The sequence below is a fragment of the Dermacentor silvarum genome, chromosome 8 (genome assembly GCF_013339745.2).
Source record: "Dermacentor silvarum isolate Dsil-2018 chromosome 8, BIME_Dsil_1.4, whole genome shotgun sequence".
Taxonomy (NCBI): domain Eukaryota; kingdom Metazoa; phylum Arthropoda; class Arachnida; order Ixodida; family Ixodidae; genus Dermacentor; species Dermacentor silvarum.
Genome location: NC_051161.1, coordinates 25,695,972 through 25,713,180, shown reverse-complemented (window position 1 = coordinate 25,713,180; position 17,209 = coordinate 25,695,972). Strand labels below are relative to the sequence as shown.

Genomic DNA, 17,209 nt, shown 5'->3' with positions numbered 1-17,209 from the left:
GACGCGAGGACATTCCCAGTGTAAGGCTACAGTACGTCCTGCTTTTCTTCTCATCGAAAGTAGCAGCTGTCCCGAGGCGCCCCCGTTCGCGGCACGCGGTATGCCGGCGCGAAACACGCAAGGTCAGCTCTAAGGTTGCCGAGGCCGTCGGCGGATACCGCGGCAACACAAATCGTGCCCCAGAGCCACAGATGACTCGAGTTGAGGGAGGTCAGAAGTGAACACAGCACTTCGCCAGCAGAACAACAGTCATCGAAGCCGCGGAGGGCGGTGCCTTTTTCACAGCCCAAACGACCGCGGCCTGCTTTTTCTTTTCCGCGTTCTCTCAAGCGGCGAGACGGGAGAGTCGTTGCGTCGGCGTCGCGCTTTCACAGAGCCCCGTCGCCGAGCAAGCTATTGCTCCTTGGAAAAAAAAAAAAAAAAAACTGAGCCATCGAACACGCAAGTGAGTATACAAGCCTTTTGTCGATAGTCAACGGAGCACCAAACCATACGAGTTCCCTTGACGAACGGGCCAACCAGTCGCAGCGGAGTACGCGCGCTCGTATTCCGCCGACAAACGTATTCAGAATAGCCAATAGGTTATGAATAATACTGCACTAACAACTCGATACGATACACGGAAGCCCCGCAGAAGACGCTTCTTACAATGACGCGCCAGCTTGCAAAGGAACGCGTACGCGTTGGAATAAGAGGCGAGGACATCGGCATTTGTCCTCGTCGTCGTTGTCGTCGGCGGCGGCGGGCGAATCGGGAAGCGAGAGCAGCCAGTTGGAAAGCTTCTGGGTCGGCGTTTTTTTATATATCGCGCCCACGAAAGGCGGCCGCGGCGTGCCAGAGAACCCGGGCGGCGCTGTTATATAAGCGGCACCAGAGAGGAGGGGGGGGCATTCGGCAGGTACTAGCTGAGGAAGAGGAGGGGTATACGGCGCGAGCCAAAGCGGCCGAATTTCTGCCCCGAGGGGTCGACACCACACCTCGCATCTGGGCGAGCCCTGTATACAAACACACGCACGCACAGGCACACTCCGCCGACGCCGCTCTCCAGGTTTGGCGGTCAGTGGGGAGAGCCTTCGAAAAACTGGCGTGACGACCGACCGGCGGGCGCGATAGTGGAGAGACTAACGGCCGGTTTACTGGCGAGGCCGGGCGCATGGCCTGGATGACCCGCAAAGAGGTGCAATAAGGGAGCTAGAACGAACGCTCGAAGAAAAGAAGAACGTCTATACGCGATATACGCTGCTGGCAAAGTGGTAGCCCGTTTCCGCTTCCGGTTATGTAACAGGGCAAAAACGTCGAAGATCACGGCGGGGAAGGCCGTTGTGAAAAGACAAACAACAAACAAAACCAATTAAAAAGAAAAAAAAAACACCAAGGAAGAAAAAAGTAAGAGCGTGGCTCAGCTTTTTTCAAGACCCTTTACAAAAGGTCTTGAACGGTGCGCTGCGCAGATCACGCGCCCAGCCGGGAAGACGCGATACACTATACATACGGATACGTCAACGGGCTCGGTAAAACAGCAATACTTGGTCGACGACTCTCTATGTCTATTAAGTTGTGCTCTTTTTTTTTTTTTTCTTGCAATACCGTCAACCACATTAGTTGCAAAAACTTGTCAGGAGACGTATGCCCGCGACGGCAGAAAAAAAAAAAAAAAAAAAAGAAAAGAAGCAGGAGCGGATTTCGTAACGCTGCGTTTTCCTAATACCATCCAAATCTTGACCAACTCGGGTTATGCGCCATCATAAAAGGAAAACCAAATCAAACCAAACCAAACGCGGCAGTCGCGACGAAATAAAAAAATTCATTGCGACTCCACAAATCAGCGAGGAATTGCGGTGCAGCTGTAGCACCGGTGAGTTCCAGACTGGCGTGCGCTGGTTGCCGGGAGATTCTGCTACTCTGCGCTGTTTCGTTGGCACACAAGCATTTAGCCGTCGAACGTGAAAGCACCTGGAAACGAAAGACGTCGTACCCTCCCCGAGCACCGCTGTCTTCTGCACTCCGCTCTTCGGCGGAAACGAGCACAATGAACTGCTACGAGTCGCCAGTCTTTTGCAAAGAGAATCGTCGTTTTTATTTATAATAAAATAATTATAATTATAATAAGAGCTAGAAAAATGGCGGTGGTTGCTTCGGAGCAAACAGTCTCTATGTACAGGTAGGGGAGGGGAGTATTTACAGGGAACGGTGGACGACGACGCGTTGTTCAGCGGGTCTTGAGCGCTGCTTCTTGGCGCATGTTGGTGTTCCGCATGTACGTCTTCACGTAGAAGTTGAAGAAGAGCACGAAGAAGAGCACCGCCTCGAAGATGGTCATGTAGCCGAAGTAGGGCGGGAAGCCGCAGTCGTAGAACACCGGGATGGCCCCGTGGATCATGAGCGCGATGAACTGGCTCATCTGCAGCTGGGTCAGGTAGCGCTTCCACCACAGGTATGGCCTGAGCCGGGGGCCCAGGGCGGCGAGCGCGTAGTACGTGTACATGATGCAGTGGATGAAGCAGTTGAGGAACGGGAAGAAGGCGTTCTGGCCCGTGGCGCCGAAGTTGACGCCCAGCCAGACGGACCAGGCGACCAGCGAGTGGTGGATCACGTGCAGCGCCGAGATGTGGCTGTTCTTCTTGGTGAGCACGAAGAACACGGTGTCCAGCAGCTCGCTCACCTTGAGCAGCATGTACCACCAGCCGAGGTTGATGAGCAGCAGCGACTTGGGCTCCATCGTCAGGTTGACGGGCTCGCAGAACCACGAGTAGTCGCCGAACAGGTACGTGAGCCGGCCGCCGTAGAGGAAGAAGAACGCGTTGGCCGCCACATGACCGATGTTGTAGGCGAGTATGATGTTGCGCAGGTTGAACGCCTTGCGATCGCGCATCCACGCCGGTCCCCACACCTTGACGAAGTAGACGTATCCAATGAGGATGGAGATGATCGGCAGCGGGCTGCCCATGAGCGGCCACTTGGCCACGCGAGGGTCCGTATTGGAGAGCACGCTGTGGTAGGCCCAGCTCAGCTGGTCGAACACCGGTATTCCCATGGTGGCGGCGGTACCGATCGTCTATGCACACGAGGAGGAGTATGGGGGAAGCGCGCAGCGGGCGACGCGAGCGAACACGGCACACACGACAGACACAACACACACCACTGCACGGTAAGGTCGCTGCTTGCGGCAGTCGACGGCCGCTGGACGCACCGGCGCTTTTCTAGGCTCCGTCCGGCCGCCCAGCCAATGGCCACGAGGTCGCCTCTGACGTCAGTCACGAGGACGTTTCGGCTCAGCTGCGTCACGACGTCCTCTCCTCACGCCGGCGCGCGCGCGCTTTCCTCCTTGGTGCGTTCAGACGCTGCGGCGGATTGTTACGTTCTCCTCCTCTCCTCGGCGTCTCTTGTCGGTGCCGCCTCGTTCGCATCCGCGCCAAACTGCATCACATTCGCTTGCTGCGGAGCGGCGGGGCGGCTTCGCGTCGCTCCTGTTTTGTCTCATTAGCGGTGGTGTTGGTGCCGGCCGGTGGGGCATCATCGGTTCGCGCCGCTGTTTGCGGAGTGTGTGCACGCCCGCCGAGTCTTTGGACGCAGTGAGTACTACAATGCCACGAGGCCGGGCCGTAGCTGCGCTCGCCAAATTTGGGATGCTACCGAACGTCGATGTCCGAAGCCCGTCGCCTCGAGTCCATCCCGTGATTGTGCCGGAGAGCGTACTTTGTCGTGACTCTTTAAGCAGGAGGCGGATGGTACGATTCCGCCGGGCCGATCATACGTACGAACGGTCAGATCCAAGAACCGCCATCCTGCAAGTTTCGAACAGGTTAATAGGAACAGTCGGGCAAGTGATCTTTCCGACCGGCGCCGCAACTTGGTACCGGAGGTCCCTTCGTAGCATGTGTTCCCTGATTTAAGCGCATGTCGCGGTAATCTCTTCGCTTCGCCTTTCGCAGCATTTTTTCGCCGTGTGAAAATTCCTTGAAACGTGACAAAGACGTTACATCTTTGTCAAAATCAAAGAGCCTTATGATGGAGTCCCTGCTAAGTCGGAATATATCAGCAATGCGGTTCTCTTCAGGTCACGTAGGCTTCAGTTAAGTCTTGGGCATCTTGCATGTGTTGAATCTTCTCGCTGTTTGTCTGTTGCTACTGGAAAGTGTACCTCCGAGCTGTCGGCACTGTTTCGTCTTCTCTTCTCTGCTTTTGGCGACTCCTTTGGATTTCTTTCGGCAGCGGCTTAATGTTTTAGTCTGCCCATGTCGTGCTTTCATAAGATGAACGAAATGTTAGATGCCACAATGACACTGTGACAACGCTCTCTGCTTCGCGTTTGAGCGATAAGCGTCATATGGGTGGAAACAGCCTGCACTCGCAGGCTCAACATTACTAAACGACATTTTACAATGTAGGTACAGAGGTCGAATTCACAAAGCCCTTTGTTCGTAAGAGCTGTTTGCCATTTGGTCGGACGCCTTACCTGACGTGTGCAACATAACGATTGGTTGGCACATTCTCTTACGAACAACTCTACAGCGTGAGAAAGTCTCTGCGAATACGGGACTAGGTTATCGCCGCACTCGCATCTATATCTACCACCCGAGATGTCCTGCTTTCTTCTTCTTCTTCTTCTTCTTCTTCTTCTTCTTCTTCTTCTCCTTTTCTGTGAAGTTCGCGCGCTTTCCGCAGTTTTTCCGTGCAGGCCTCCATTGTTTGAAATAAGTGATTTCCCGAGGAACTGCTTGTTTCGAGTCCAAGTCCTCTTCACTCCGCAGAGAGAGATAAACGCATTCGACGTCGAGAGTGCGCGCACAGACAGACCATCAAGTTTAGCGCAGTACAGCTGGCCACCGGAAAACTAGTTTATAAAGAAGTTTAGCTGGTTATCTTCGTGCGTAACTTCGTTTAGTTGGCGTTATTATTTTTATCTATCCGAGTTTCGAAGTGCTGCCAAATGCAGGGAATGTCGGGCGACCGGATTACGCCTTGGTGCGAGCAGCAAGCAAATCTGTTAGGCGCACTTGGCGTGCCCGCGGCACTGTTGAACATGTATCGACTTATCTTGGCACCAGATCACGTTAAACACTGGCACGTGTTCCTTATCGTGGAGACGTTTAAAGCATCATCTGTTCTCCGATTGGCTTCTATAGATAGAATGCGCACAGAAGCTGGAATGAATGCCAGCTTCCGCGGCACAAGAGCATGACAGCTCTTGCCTTGAAATCTGGTGTCCCTTTTCGCAGAAGCTACAGAAAAACAAACAAACAAACAAAAAAACGAGTGACTATCATCTCGTCGTTATAAAAGACGCACGCTTGCTTTTGTTACCATTTTCTCTGCGATTTGACCAGGATACGATGGGAAAAGTAAATTTGAGCAGAATCAGTTCCTACAAAACTGAGTCAACTTACCAAGCAGATAATCTCCGAAAGATGTACGCCTACACTGTGATAGCTGACTGATATATTGCGATAGCTGATAGATGATTCAGAGCACAAGCACTTATATCACGGGTAGCGCTTACTGCTCGTTCCAAATGAGGCAAATTCTTGCAGTTATATGTGTTAATGCGGTTAACGTGTAAACAGACACCACTGGACCGTCAATGCCGGAGTAAGTTACACATGAGCGCGCATGTGAATATTCTAATTTCTAAACGCTGAAATCGCTCGGCTTCTACAGAGACGTTCAACACAATTATGCTTCAGCCAGAAATATAAGTGAGCGTTCAGTCGGTGACTGACAGTTAAAACGTCGACAAGTTTAACGCCGACAACGCAAGACTCCGTACTTGTCGATTCCTGGACGCATTCTTCGATGCAATTTTTCGTTGCGTTCATACGTGTTTACCGTCTCTCTCAGCTTATTTATGAAATACACAATTTACTTGCACTTCTTTGATCTCGAACAATACGTTGCTAAAGCGTCTTGCGCGCGAGGACATATTGGTCACGCCCTATCTCAGTGACCGGTATGACCCACCTTCGCCGTAGCAGAATTTAGCGACATTTATCCCGTAAAAGAAGTGTTGTCTATCCATTTTCCGTGCCGACGTCGGATCGAAACCATCCGGGACGCTGCGTTATATTTCCACATGCATATCACTTCTACGCGCCGGTGGAATGATTTGAATATCGAACTCCACGATCGAAAAACCCACGCACTTCCGTCCTCGCAGTCAACGACACCAGCGTTGTCTGCCTTCATTTTTTTTTTTTTTGCTGCGCTGCGCGCGCGCGCTAAGAAAGGAAACAGTCTATAGCAAGTGGTTAATTAGTTACGTAAAGTTACGCAGCCAAACGCGTAGGCGAACCGTAATCTACAGGCAAGGACCGCGCATTCAGAATTCCGCTCGAAAAGCGGACGGCCTCTGGCTCGAAGGGGGTGGATTCGTATCACCGGGTTAACAGGCACGGCCGCTCAAGGCGACGCGCGATCTCGCTGTAGTGGAAACGCCGCGCTTGGCGCGGCAGCAGCGACCTTGGTGCTACCGCGAGCCGTTTCTTTCTTCTTCTTCTATACTTGGCGGCTTCCGGCATACGGAGGGTGTGTTTGTGCGTGCGTCACGCGCAGGAGGTATACAGAGATCTTTATAACTGTAATCTCGCTTAGCGGAACCTTCGACCACGCATAAGGCGTCAAGACCTCGGCGGAGTCCGTACCGGAGTCCGTGGCCTGGATACGGTGTATAAGTGTACCCGTTCGCTTTTTTACCGCAACCCCAAGAAGGGTCATTACGCCCGAGGTGACTGGAGTATTCCAGGCACTGTTCCAGGGGCCCTTGACGTTTTCATTCGGCACCACGAACGTCATGACGAATTCGCCTTGTCCAACTGCAGCTATGGTATTACCGGCGCGATATATATGGGACGTATGTACTTATTGTGCGCGTCGAAGTACTTCTGAAGATGGGCGTCACTCGAGGCGTGCGTTGCCTTGAACAGCCATCCGTAAGGTTCAATTTGTCGCAGAACGTTCATCGTATTTATGGGCCCGGAATGAAACCTGCTCTGTTCTCAGGCCAGAGTCGTACAGCGGATTTAGCGTACACGTCCAATCCTGCCTTCCTCGCTTAGATGTCTGTCGCTGCGCTTCGGATCACCTTTCTGGATGCCGAGCTAGAAGAGGTCGCGAGTTCGGTTCCCTTTGGAATCGAACAATTTTAATGGTGGGGGGGGGGGGGGGGGGGCGAAATGGGAAAACGCTCATGCACTTAGACGTAAGTGCGCGTTAAAGAAACCCCAGGTGGTCGAAATTTACCCGAGGTCACACTACGGCGGGTCCCTCGTAATGAGTCAGTGTGCAATTTACAGGCCGTTATAAGCACCACATTTCAACGCCGTATCGCGTGGCCAAAACTACCTCAAGCTACCCAATTGAACTTTTTTATTCGCTGCAAGTCCGCTGAAAGTTTTATATCTGACTCTGCCATGATGGCCCGGATTTTGCGCTGCTATGCTCTTTTATTATATACGCTCCAATCAAATCGACCTTGTCCTTGTCGATCGCTCGGCGATACCCTGCATTCGGTCATCATTATCTCGTAAGTCAGAAGGAACTGCCTGATTTCCCTCTAAATTATCTGCTACGGACGGCGAGGTTCACTGATCTCCTCGACAACTGTCCTTTCGCGTGCTTCGAAAAGCGCGAGCAGATAACGAAGTGACATTTCGCGAAGTATTTTTTTTTTTTTTTTTTGAAGAACGATGTCCAGCAATGCAGTCGCGGCTCCGGAAAGATACACGCCCCGTTAACTTTTGGCATCGACTGTGTAGCTACGTGATTACACACTATTCTGTAGATTCTGCATTGGCACTGGTCTGGTTGGGGGCACGGATACCAGCCGCGGTAGCTTAGTGGCTACGGCGTTGTGCTGCTGAGCGTGAGGGTTCGATGCCGTCTATATAGGCGGCCGCATTTTGACGTGAGTGAAAGGCAACATTTCTCGTGTACTTCACGTTAAAGAACCCCGGGCGTTAAAAGTAATTCCGCAGTTCTCCCGCTAGGGCGTGCCTCACAATCATATCGTGGTTCTGGCACGTAAAACACAAGATATTTTTTTCCCCCAAGGGGCACAGGTATTCCCATCGTCGTAAAAGAATGTTGCAAAGAAGGGAGTGACGGCAGGCTTTCGTTACGTATAGTCTTTCTTGCTCGTCATTACAGCGTTGCAAACCTCCTTCTCTATCTTATTTTTCGTTAAGGCCTGTGGACTGAAGTTCTCCGCTGCTTGGAATACTGACGAGCATCAGCATACGGGCATATATATATACAGCGTGTAGAAGACTGCATGCCAACAGAAAAAGCGAGAGACCAGCAGCATAACACTGCGTATCCTCAGGGCATGCACAACATGACCGGTTTTATGCGAGCTCGTCGGTCTTCGCCGAGTAGCTTCGATCCAGTCGTTTAATGCTTGACTCTATTTCTCGTATTTTTTCTTTCTTTTTTAGCTGTGTTCTTTTAAGGGAAAAGAAATGTGGGCGGCACTTGTTTGTCGTATTTGTGTTGTGCAAGAGGCTGATTTGATGCGCTGTCGCCCTCAGAGTATGTTCTTGCCTGCATGGAACGACCGGCTTATTGGAATGTGAAGATGTGGTCAGAATCGGCAAGCGCGTACTCGAAATTTGGACGATAAACAAGATGTCGCTTCAGAAGAGAGCGTGTATCGACCGAAAGGGACGGCAGCCGTTTGCTGGCCCCATTCTCCATCGCCATTTCAAACAAAACTGTCTCATCTACTGAATCTTTACATGAACTTCAAGCACAACACATCTTTCTATACATATATGTGTATGTGTAGCCATATGATAAGAAGCCATAATAAGAAAACGACGCCGCGTTTTTTTTTTCATCCACTTTCATTTCGATTTATTTATCAGTTCTTTAGTTCAATCAAGAACTGCAGATAATTACCCCTGTGCTGTCCTTGGTGTCATTGTTTGTTGGCTTCTTATGGTATCACTACTAAAAATCGGGCCACTCGGTATTCTTCCTTCTCGTTCACACACACACACACACACACACACACACACACACACACACACACACACACACACACACACACGCACACGCACACGCACACACACACACACGCACACACACAACACACACACACACATATATATATATTATATATATATATATATATATATATATATATATATATAACGGATGCTCCACATCTCCCGACAAGGTCTGTGAATGGTGGCGCTGGATAACACTCTCAGGGTTAGTAGTTAAACATAAATACCCCAGCAAGTGGATGGGAAAACGGCTCCGCGGTAGCTCAATGGTAAGAGCACCGCACGCGTAATGCGAAAACCTGGGATCGTTCCCCACCTGCGGCAAGTAGTTTTTTTCGTCCACTTTAATTTCCATTGTCACTTCCTTAATTCATTTAGTGAGTACAAGTAATCTCCCCTATGTTGTCCTTGGTGTCTATGTTGGTTGGCTTCCTATGATATGATTACTAAAATAGGGCCCCTCGGCTCCCTTTCTTCTGGGTTATATATATATATATATATATATATTCCTATCTTAAGAAGCATCAGTCTCAATTTTCCCGTTCCGTTTAATTGCACGGCATGTCCCTAATTGAAATGGCTATCCGCGTGTTTCATGCTGCATGCAGGCTGCGAAAGCAGCAATAGTGGGGGAGCTCCGGAGCCATTTAGACCGCCTGATGTTCTTAAAACGTTGCATCCAAACTTCCAAAGCACGAGTGGGAGACGATTTAATTTTTGCATTCCGTTCCCCATCTGAACGCGGCTACCCCGTCATGTACTCGAACCCGCGACATCGTGCTTAGCTGCACAACGCCATATAACCATCGAGCCACTGCGGCTGATCTGACAGGACACTAATTAGTTTGGACTGCTGCATTACCATTTACGTTGCATCCGTTCCAACTAAGCCCAGCTCTCCACCCTGATCTGAGTACCGAGAAACAAATCGGCACCCTGTCCGTTATTTCCTTGCGCGCCATCTTTCGCGCTTGTCTGAGCACCTTGGCCCGTATTCACCAAAAAAATGTTCGTACTCTGCGAACTTTTCGTAAGCACAGATGTCAGCCAATAGTGATGGCCACCATAGTAATAGAACGGCTCTACAAACAGCATTCACGAACGAGAAGCCTTGCGACTTCGTCCGCTTCTCAGCAACTTCTCTCTTCTTGCTCCTCCTGACAATTCATCACCTTCCTCCTTTTCTCGTTTCAAGCAGCGCACCATCGACACAACCAGACGTCGACCGCAAGAAACATAAGTCTTACACCACGACCACGTTTCACTCGCCCCGTGTCCGTCGATTTCGCGAGCCTTCGCACCGGCTTCCTCAATTTGGCATCGTTAACTCTTCACGCGGCCCATGACGCACGCTATACTCGGCCCTCCCGCACACCGGGCTTCCACGCCTCAATCCCCCCTCCGCACCTTTCGCCCATGAACACACACACACAACAACAATCTCATGCTCGAGAAATCGCTCGTTTCCTCGGAGGTGAAGAAAGTGTACTCTCGCTTGCAATTTCTCTCGACGCTTCCGTCCTTGCTTTCAGAAGCACTGCAGCGCGTTAAAGCGAGCTGCCTTCTTGACACGCGGACGTGTGACTCGTAGTAAGTTTAATTTTCTACGCTGTGCGGTGCGAGTGTACTTTTGTAGTAGCTGATACATTGCACATTGCATAGTACGTTGTGATTCAGTGTATTGCATTGCATTTTCTGTGTATTGTCTTGTAATATCTCTGCTGGTTTTACGTTTGCTCGCGTGACTGCCATAAATAGGACCTTTAGACAGCGTTTGTTGGGTCTGGGAAGTTAGAGGACTTTAAATTACGTACGAAATGTCTAGTGCCAATAAAGAAAAAGTTCTGATTGTAATTCTGGGCACGTATTTACAAACCTTCTCTCGCGGAAGTTCCTTTTGGCCGTAGTTGCGGGTGATTACCTAAGGTTATCACGCCGGTCGCTATCATGATTATCAGGTGCCCGAGCAACCACCCGGAAAGCGCTCTTAGGTAAAAAGAAAAAAAAAACTATGTTCCTACCTACAAATCTCTTTTTTTTACCTGACTTCTTTTCTTACCTTAGGTAAGAAAACTCTTTTCTTACCTAAGGCAATTTTTTTTATCTAATCAACTATGGCCAACCGTAACTTCCATAAAAGAAGTCTTCAAAATACGTGCCTAGAATTAGATTCAAAACTTTTTTTTTATTGTCACTAGGCATTTCGTACATTATACAAAGTAATTTGACTTCCGAGACCCATCCCAGATGTAATACAGGCGCAGATTCTGGCGAACAAATGTTTACGAACTTTCGTATTGTTACGAGGGAGCCAACGCTTAAACGGCGGCATAGTTCAATATAAATGTGCAGTACAGTCCACTGTTAGATGTGGACACCTAATTACTAATGAAGGCAATACAACCGGATCCTGCACTTATTTTCATAGGAAATACGTGCATGAGCGATATGATCTATCGCACGTACACGTATGCACAAAATACTATCCTTCGGTCTTTAGGCCAAATGTCAGCGATCATCGACGAAAGATTACTGAGAGCGTATTCCCTTTTACACTATGCATTTACACTGTCCCCACTGTGCATTAGTTCTAAAGTTAAATGTTCTCACGCTTACGTATGAACCACCATTTGCCTTGTACGCTTTCTTTTTTAACAGGTTAGCACGATCCCGGTGCGATGTGTTTGTAATCTGAGTGTATCGTAAAACGGACAAATAAACACGCAATAAAAGAATCTTACGTGTCGTCTGAGTTTCTCGTCTCGTCACTGAGAACGCTCGCCCACCCTGCCATCGCTGTTCTTTGCTTCGGCGAGTAGGACATAATAAATTATTCGGCATTGAACGGCTGCAGGTGTGATTGGGCGTTAACTACAAACTTGTGTCACAGTCGCCGACTTAGTGCCTGCCTGGACTTGGTACGCGAAGTTGTTGCCTCTGGGTACTCTTAAACCAGAGTACGGGATGCAAGAACACGTTGCCATCGCCCGTAACACGTGCGCGGACGAGCTCCAGTGGATAATTCAGCAAACGAATCATACACGCTTACGTTGTAGAGGAGCGCGCGATAGCCTGGCAGCGTTGGAAAACGTAATTACTATTCAACGAACCGTGGCACGCCGCGTACTTTCAACCTGACTATGCTGGCTGCAGCTACTGAGCTCATAGTTTACCTAATACATAGTTAGCCATTATAGCCTCACGGTACTTGGTTACGCCCGACACAGAAACGAAAAAGATCCCGGCATTTCAAAGCTCCGACTCAAGGTTTCTGCTTCGTAGACTGCACGGTACAAAGGCAATGTGCGCAAAAGGTGCACTTGCAGCTTGCAGAGTGAGGTGAAATTCGCGACTCGTTTACTGACGCCCAACTGAGCCAAGGGTCACTGAACTCCAGAATAGGCTCGAAGAACTGAGGCATTCCTAATTGAACGTCTAACTTATCCAGAGAGAGAGAGAGAGAGAGAGAGAGAAATGAGATGGGAAAGGCAGGGAGGTTAACCGGACGGTGGATATCCAGTTTGCTATCCTGCACTGGGGAAGGGGTAAGGGGAGACGGAAAAGATAAAGAAAAATACACACACATAGAAGGAGAGGGAGATCAGAAAAAACACACACACATGCACACACACAAAGGAACTCGGGAGTGTCACAGTCGTTCAAGCAGGTCGCTTGTGCGGAAGAACCTCAGCAGCGCGCTCATCGCCTTCTGGTGTGAAGACCGCGTCCAGCGTTCCTAATATGATGTCCCCGAGTGTTCGTTCTCGTCCCTGCTCCTCACAGAGACGGCGGATGTAAACAGGTAACGTCACGTAAGACGTTGTCATAGTATTGACACGCGTACGGCTGTTTGTCTTTTTCCGATGACTATTTTCGATCCACCAATCACTGTTACAAAGTTATCACTCGGCGCAGGAGGCACCTACGTACATGTATCGGAACTTTCCCGAATGCTGTCGCCGATCGACTCTACAGCGAAAGAGACTTGTCTAATGAGGTTGCCTGCACGTCGCGAATAGTGGCACACATTCTCGAAGGTACGCGAACACCTGAGATTACACTGAAATGTATACAATGAGTCATGCATAAATGACCGGCACACTCGATCTGTAGATCACATTTATCTTTCCGGGCACGAGCTCGCCCAATAAAAAGTTAAATTCACGACTCACAGTTGCGGCACTGTGTGCTTCTTCACTGTCCCTGCAACGTGACAGTAAGTGACGCTTAAAAAGTACGCGCACGACTATTTGCACAAGTGATTCACCGAGTGTACATATCGTTCGGTCAGCGGCATGGACAGATGTCAGGAGAACTCGCCCTTGCGGAGTTATCTTTATTATTTTCACTGTCATTTCTTTAATGTGAACCATTCATTTTCCTAGTCGGGTCCAAAGTCACAGTAAGGACACGCGTAAGGACGCGCCTTGGAAATGTGGGCCCATCCCAGAGAGAGAGAGAGAGAGAGAGAGAGAACCAGAAAAGGGAGGAATGACAGGGAGGTTAGCCCGTGTAAGTACCGGCTGGCTACCCTATACCGGGGAAAGGGCTAAGAGGAATAAAAGGTGATAGAAGAAGAAAAAAATGAAAGTGAAATAGTGCAGCTTGAAAAGCAGACAGACATAGTGCAAGAAAACACCGGATATAGTTCCAATTAAGGCTGCCCGCGGCGGCAGGTAATGCAAGCGAGCTCATACGTGAGCTCCAACACCAGCATGCCGTAGTTGTCATGATGTTACCGCGGCATTCCTCGTCGTCATTCTATTGCCTTCGTGACAGTGTGATCATTATTTGATTGTCATGTTATCGTTATCTTTCCGCCGCTTTTACTCTGCTGCTATCACTGGGTTTCGCATCGTGGTCATCACGCCGCATAATTACTTGTTTAGCGCAAAAAACAACGGACACGTGAAAGACGACAGGACAAGGCGCTGATCGGCGCTGACAAGGCGCCAATCCCTCAGATCGGATGTCTGCTACCGTGAAACTAGGGGGTGGGGGAAGGGATGAAGCGTGAAATGTATTTGCGTACGTACTACCAATGTGCAATACCAGAACTCTTCCCTCGACAACCGTCAATATGCGTCGTCTTCGTGCCGACGATGCCGACAGAAAACATGCATGCACGCCACAGGCGCCGAGGCTGTACTACGTGTGGCATCCGTTACCGCTGCTCGCTCGCTGACTCAAACAAACTTCGCGTCATTTAGATTCCAACGTTGCGTTGAACCTGCGTGTGTTTCTTTTTTTGTTATTATTATCTCTTTACTTTGCCGTATAGCATTGAGAAATCGAGTAACCGAGGTACTCCATGCCTCAATCTTTCCACAGCAACAACATGCGTGTGTTACAGAGCGGAGCAGGTGACTGCATATAGACGAGGATATGCTCTATGAGCCTAGCATGTCCCGCTCGCATTTACATCGTTTACTTGAGCGTCAGAAATAGAATCTATGAGGTAAACATGGACGATTTCGAACTGTCGCGCATCTTGCAACCACGCTTTGGGAGTGCGCGCGCCGTAGATTATTATGCATGGGAATACCCGTAGCAACGTGCCCGTAGCCGTGTGGAATTAAAAAAAAAACTTAGCGAGGGTTTGAAAAAAAAAAAACATCAAAAATTTCCACCTGTCCTTGTGTACAGTATTACTGCATCGCCTAGCGGCAACTGACCATTGAACGTCGGCTAGAGAAAAAGTTCGCTAACCCCACATTCTCTATACAGGCAAAATCTAAAAAAAAAAGAGAAAAAAATAACGCGCAAAAGAAAAACAACTGGTTCGCTTTGCATATAAGTTGCGGAAAGTTAATTGTGGCGTAGCTATAGTAACCTGCAAATAGGTTTGTTTGTTAGTCAATCGTGTGCAGCTTATCGTAGTTAAAACTCCGAACTAGCACTCTAACTTGACGGCAATTTCGCAGTGATAATGGAGCAATTAGGTTAGTTCAGCTTGTAGGGAGAAGCACGACGATGCACACTCCCGGTTTGGAAATTTGTAGCCTGATGAGGTTGCGTCAATGAACGAAATTTCCCGGTAGGCTGTTAACTGCCCGTCTTTCACTGAATTTATATTCGCGGTGTAATAAATGCAATGACAGACGAAAGCGATAGCAATAATTAAATGTCCAGATGTGCACGTAATGTTGCGTCAAATGGCCAAAAGGTAGATTAAATATAATCTTTTCAGAGGCGTACCAACTACTTCTCGAGCGGGGGGGCAAACCGCAGATCTGACTCTCTCTCTCTCTCCATATATATATATATATATATATATATATATATATATAATTACTAGTATAGTAAGTGAAAAAGCCTGGAAATGCATCTGTCAGGTATTTTTATTTGTAACAATAGACCTATTTCTCCGTAACACATGGTGAACCATCGAGGCCCGAAAAATTATTTGAATTTGCATTTATTTCTTGTCGCTATAAAATTTATATGTGATGCAGGAACAAATGGCATTGAGTTCCCAGAGGTCCCTGATCCAACCCAGTAGCAGCAGTGCAGCTCACAAAAAAGGAATGCACGTTTGTTGCAGTCAGTTTTACTAATTTAAATTTTTACTTGGTGTCTACAGAAGAAACCCAGTAATTTAAGTAACTCTGCATCTGACGAAAATAAAGTTTTCCCTCCTCCTCCTGGTGTCTACAGCATAAATGTATCGCTAGTTAAGGTAATAGTACTGTCGAGGTTATACAGAACGAAGCACAATCAATATAAATTACTATCAATACTAAAAATAAAAAGACGACAGAGGTGTGCGAACTTGGTGAATTACAACCCGATTTTTAGTGAAGCTGTTTTTTTTTTTTTTTTTCGAACAGTTGCACAAAATGTTTCAGTTTCCTGTAATTACATCGCATACTTTGAAAAGTTACCCATATATTAGTGTTCCGTTTTAAAACTTGTCCCCGTGTAATGCTTTGAAGCACTTCTTGCTGGAAACTTAAAAAAACAGTAATTCATCAATACACATCTTACTTGGTCACAAAATTTCATTATCCCCAGATATAAACAAGATGCCTTGTTTAGCTCACCGAGGACACCGGAGAAGCAACCTATACGCATCCCGTATGGTGCACGGGAACTAATGGGAAAACAAGGGTTTAGTAATTATCTGCATCACTTGCATTTAAACCAGAAAAGTGACATTTTCGCAACGCACTGCGTTTAAAATTCTCTCTATTTTCATGGAAATTCAAGTCCATATCTCATGAAATTGTTTTAGGAGTCAGGGAAAGCGGCGGTATGGCACCCTGGAACACTTGCATATGTAACTTTCTACAAAGGCTTGCAATGAACCTACACAGAAAAAACATTCATCGCTCGTCACTCGGGATATTGTTTCGTACTTCGAATAAATATTAACACCGTGTCCCGCATAGTTTACTGAGGATACCGGGATCAACAACTAAATGCCATGTATAAAGCATAAAAACTGGGGGAAAGTGAGTATTCAGTAGCGGTTTTTCGAGTACGTAACCAACCACCGCAGTTCAAATTTTCGGAACACGTCACAATAAGATGGTCTTCATTTCTTCAAAATATAAAATATCTGCTGTTCTTGCTCCTGCCGGGAAACAAGTAGTAGAGTAGCCCTTATTCAGAAACCGCCTGAAAATGAAATCGATAAAAGCAGAAGTGACACAGGCCTTTAGAAAAAATTCAGTTAAGTGTTCTATTGGCACTGAAATGGCTTTGCACGTTCGACCGAGGTCACTTTCACGAACATACCACCTCGCAGACCCTCATGTAATGTCCCGTTCTGGGACCTTTGAGGTATCACGAATAAATGAACTTGCATATAAAATCCTAATCCGTTTTAAATCAGAATAAAAGTGCTTATCTATGACAACCACCAGGTTAATATGATTAATTCCCTTGAATTATTAATTGTTTCTGACTACTCCTATAATACAAGCGTCTCAGCCTTAAAATCCCGGTTGTGTCCTCCCTCGCTCACCTCGATCCCGCCGCAAAAGTGCTCCGTCTTTTTTTTTATTTTTTAGGTTCTTTCTTTCGCTGCCCACAGGTAACCAAATCATCATTCCAGCGCATCGTTTCTCCCGCCATACGCATCCAAATGCTGTGTATCTACCACGCGCCCATTCCACCACGTATGAGCGTTCTTTTTTTTCTGCACACAGCCCCAGAATGGAATGCCCTTCCTTCTGGCATCGCCCTCATCACCGACATTTCCC

General features: G+C 48.2%; 1 protein-coding gene across 1 annotated transcript; it reads right to left on the bottom strand.

The window, feature by feature from the left end:
• Positions 1-2,051: 2,051 nt before the first annotated feature.
• LOC119460838 (elongation of very long chain fatty acids protein AAEL008004-like) lies at positions 2,052-3,188 on the bottom strand. Its single transcript, XM_037721936.2, has one exon. The coding sequence runs from the start codon at positions 3,032-3,034 to the stop codon at positions 2,210-2,212; it is 825 nt and encodes a 274-aa protein (XP_037577864.1). The 5' UTR covers positions 3,035-3,188; the 3' UTR covers positions 2,052-2,209.
• Between the last annotated feature and the right edge of the window lie 14,021 nt (positions 3,189-17,209).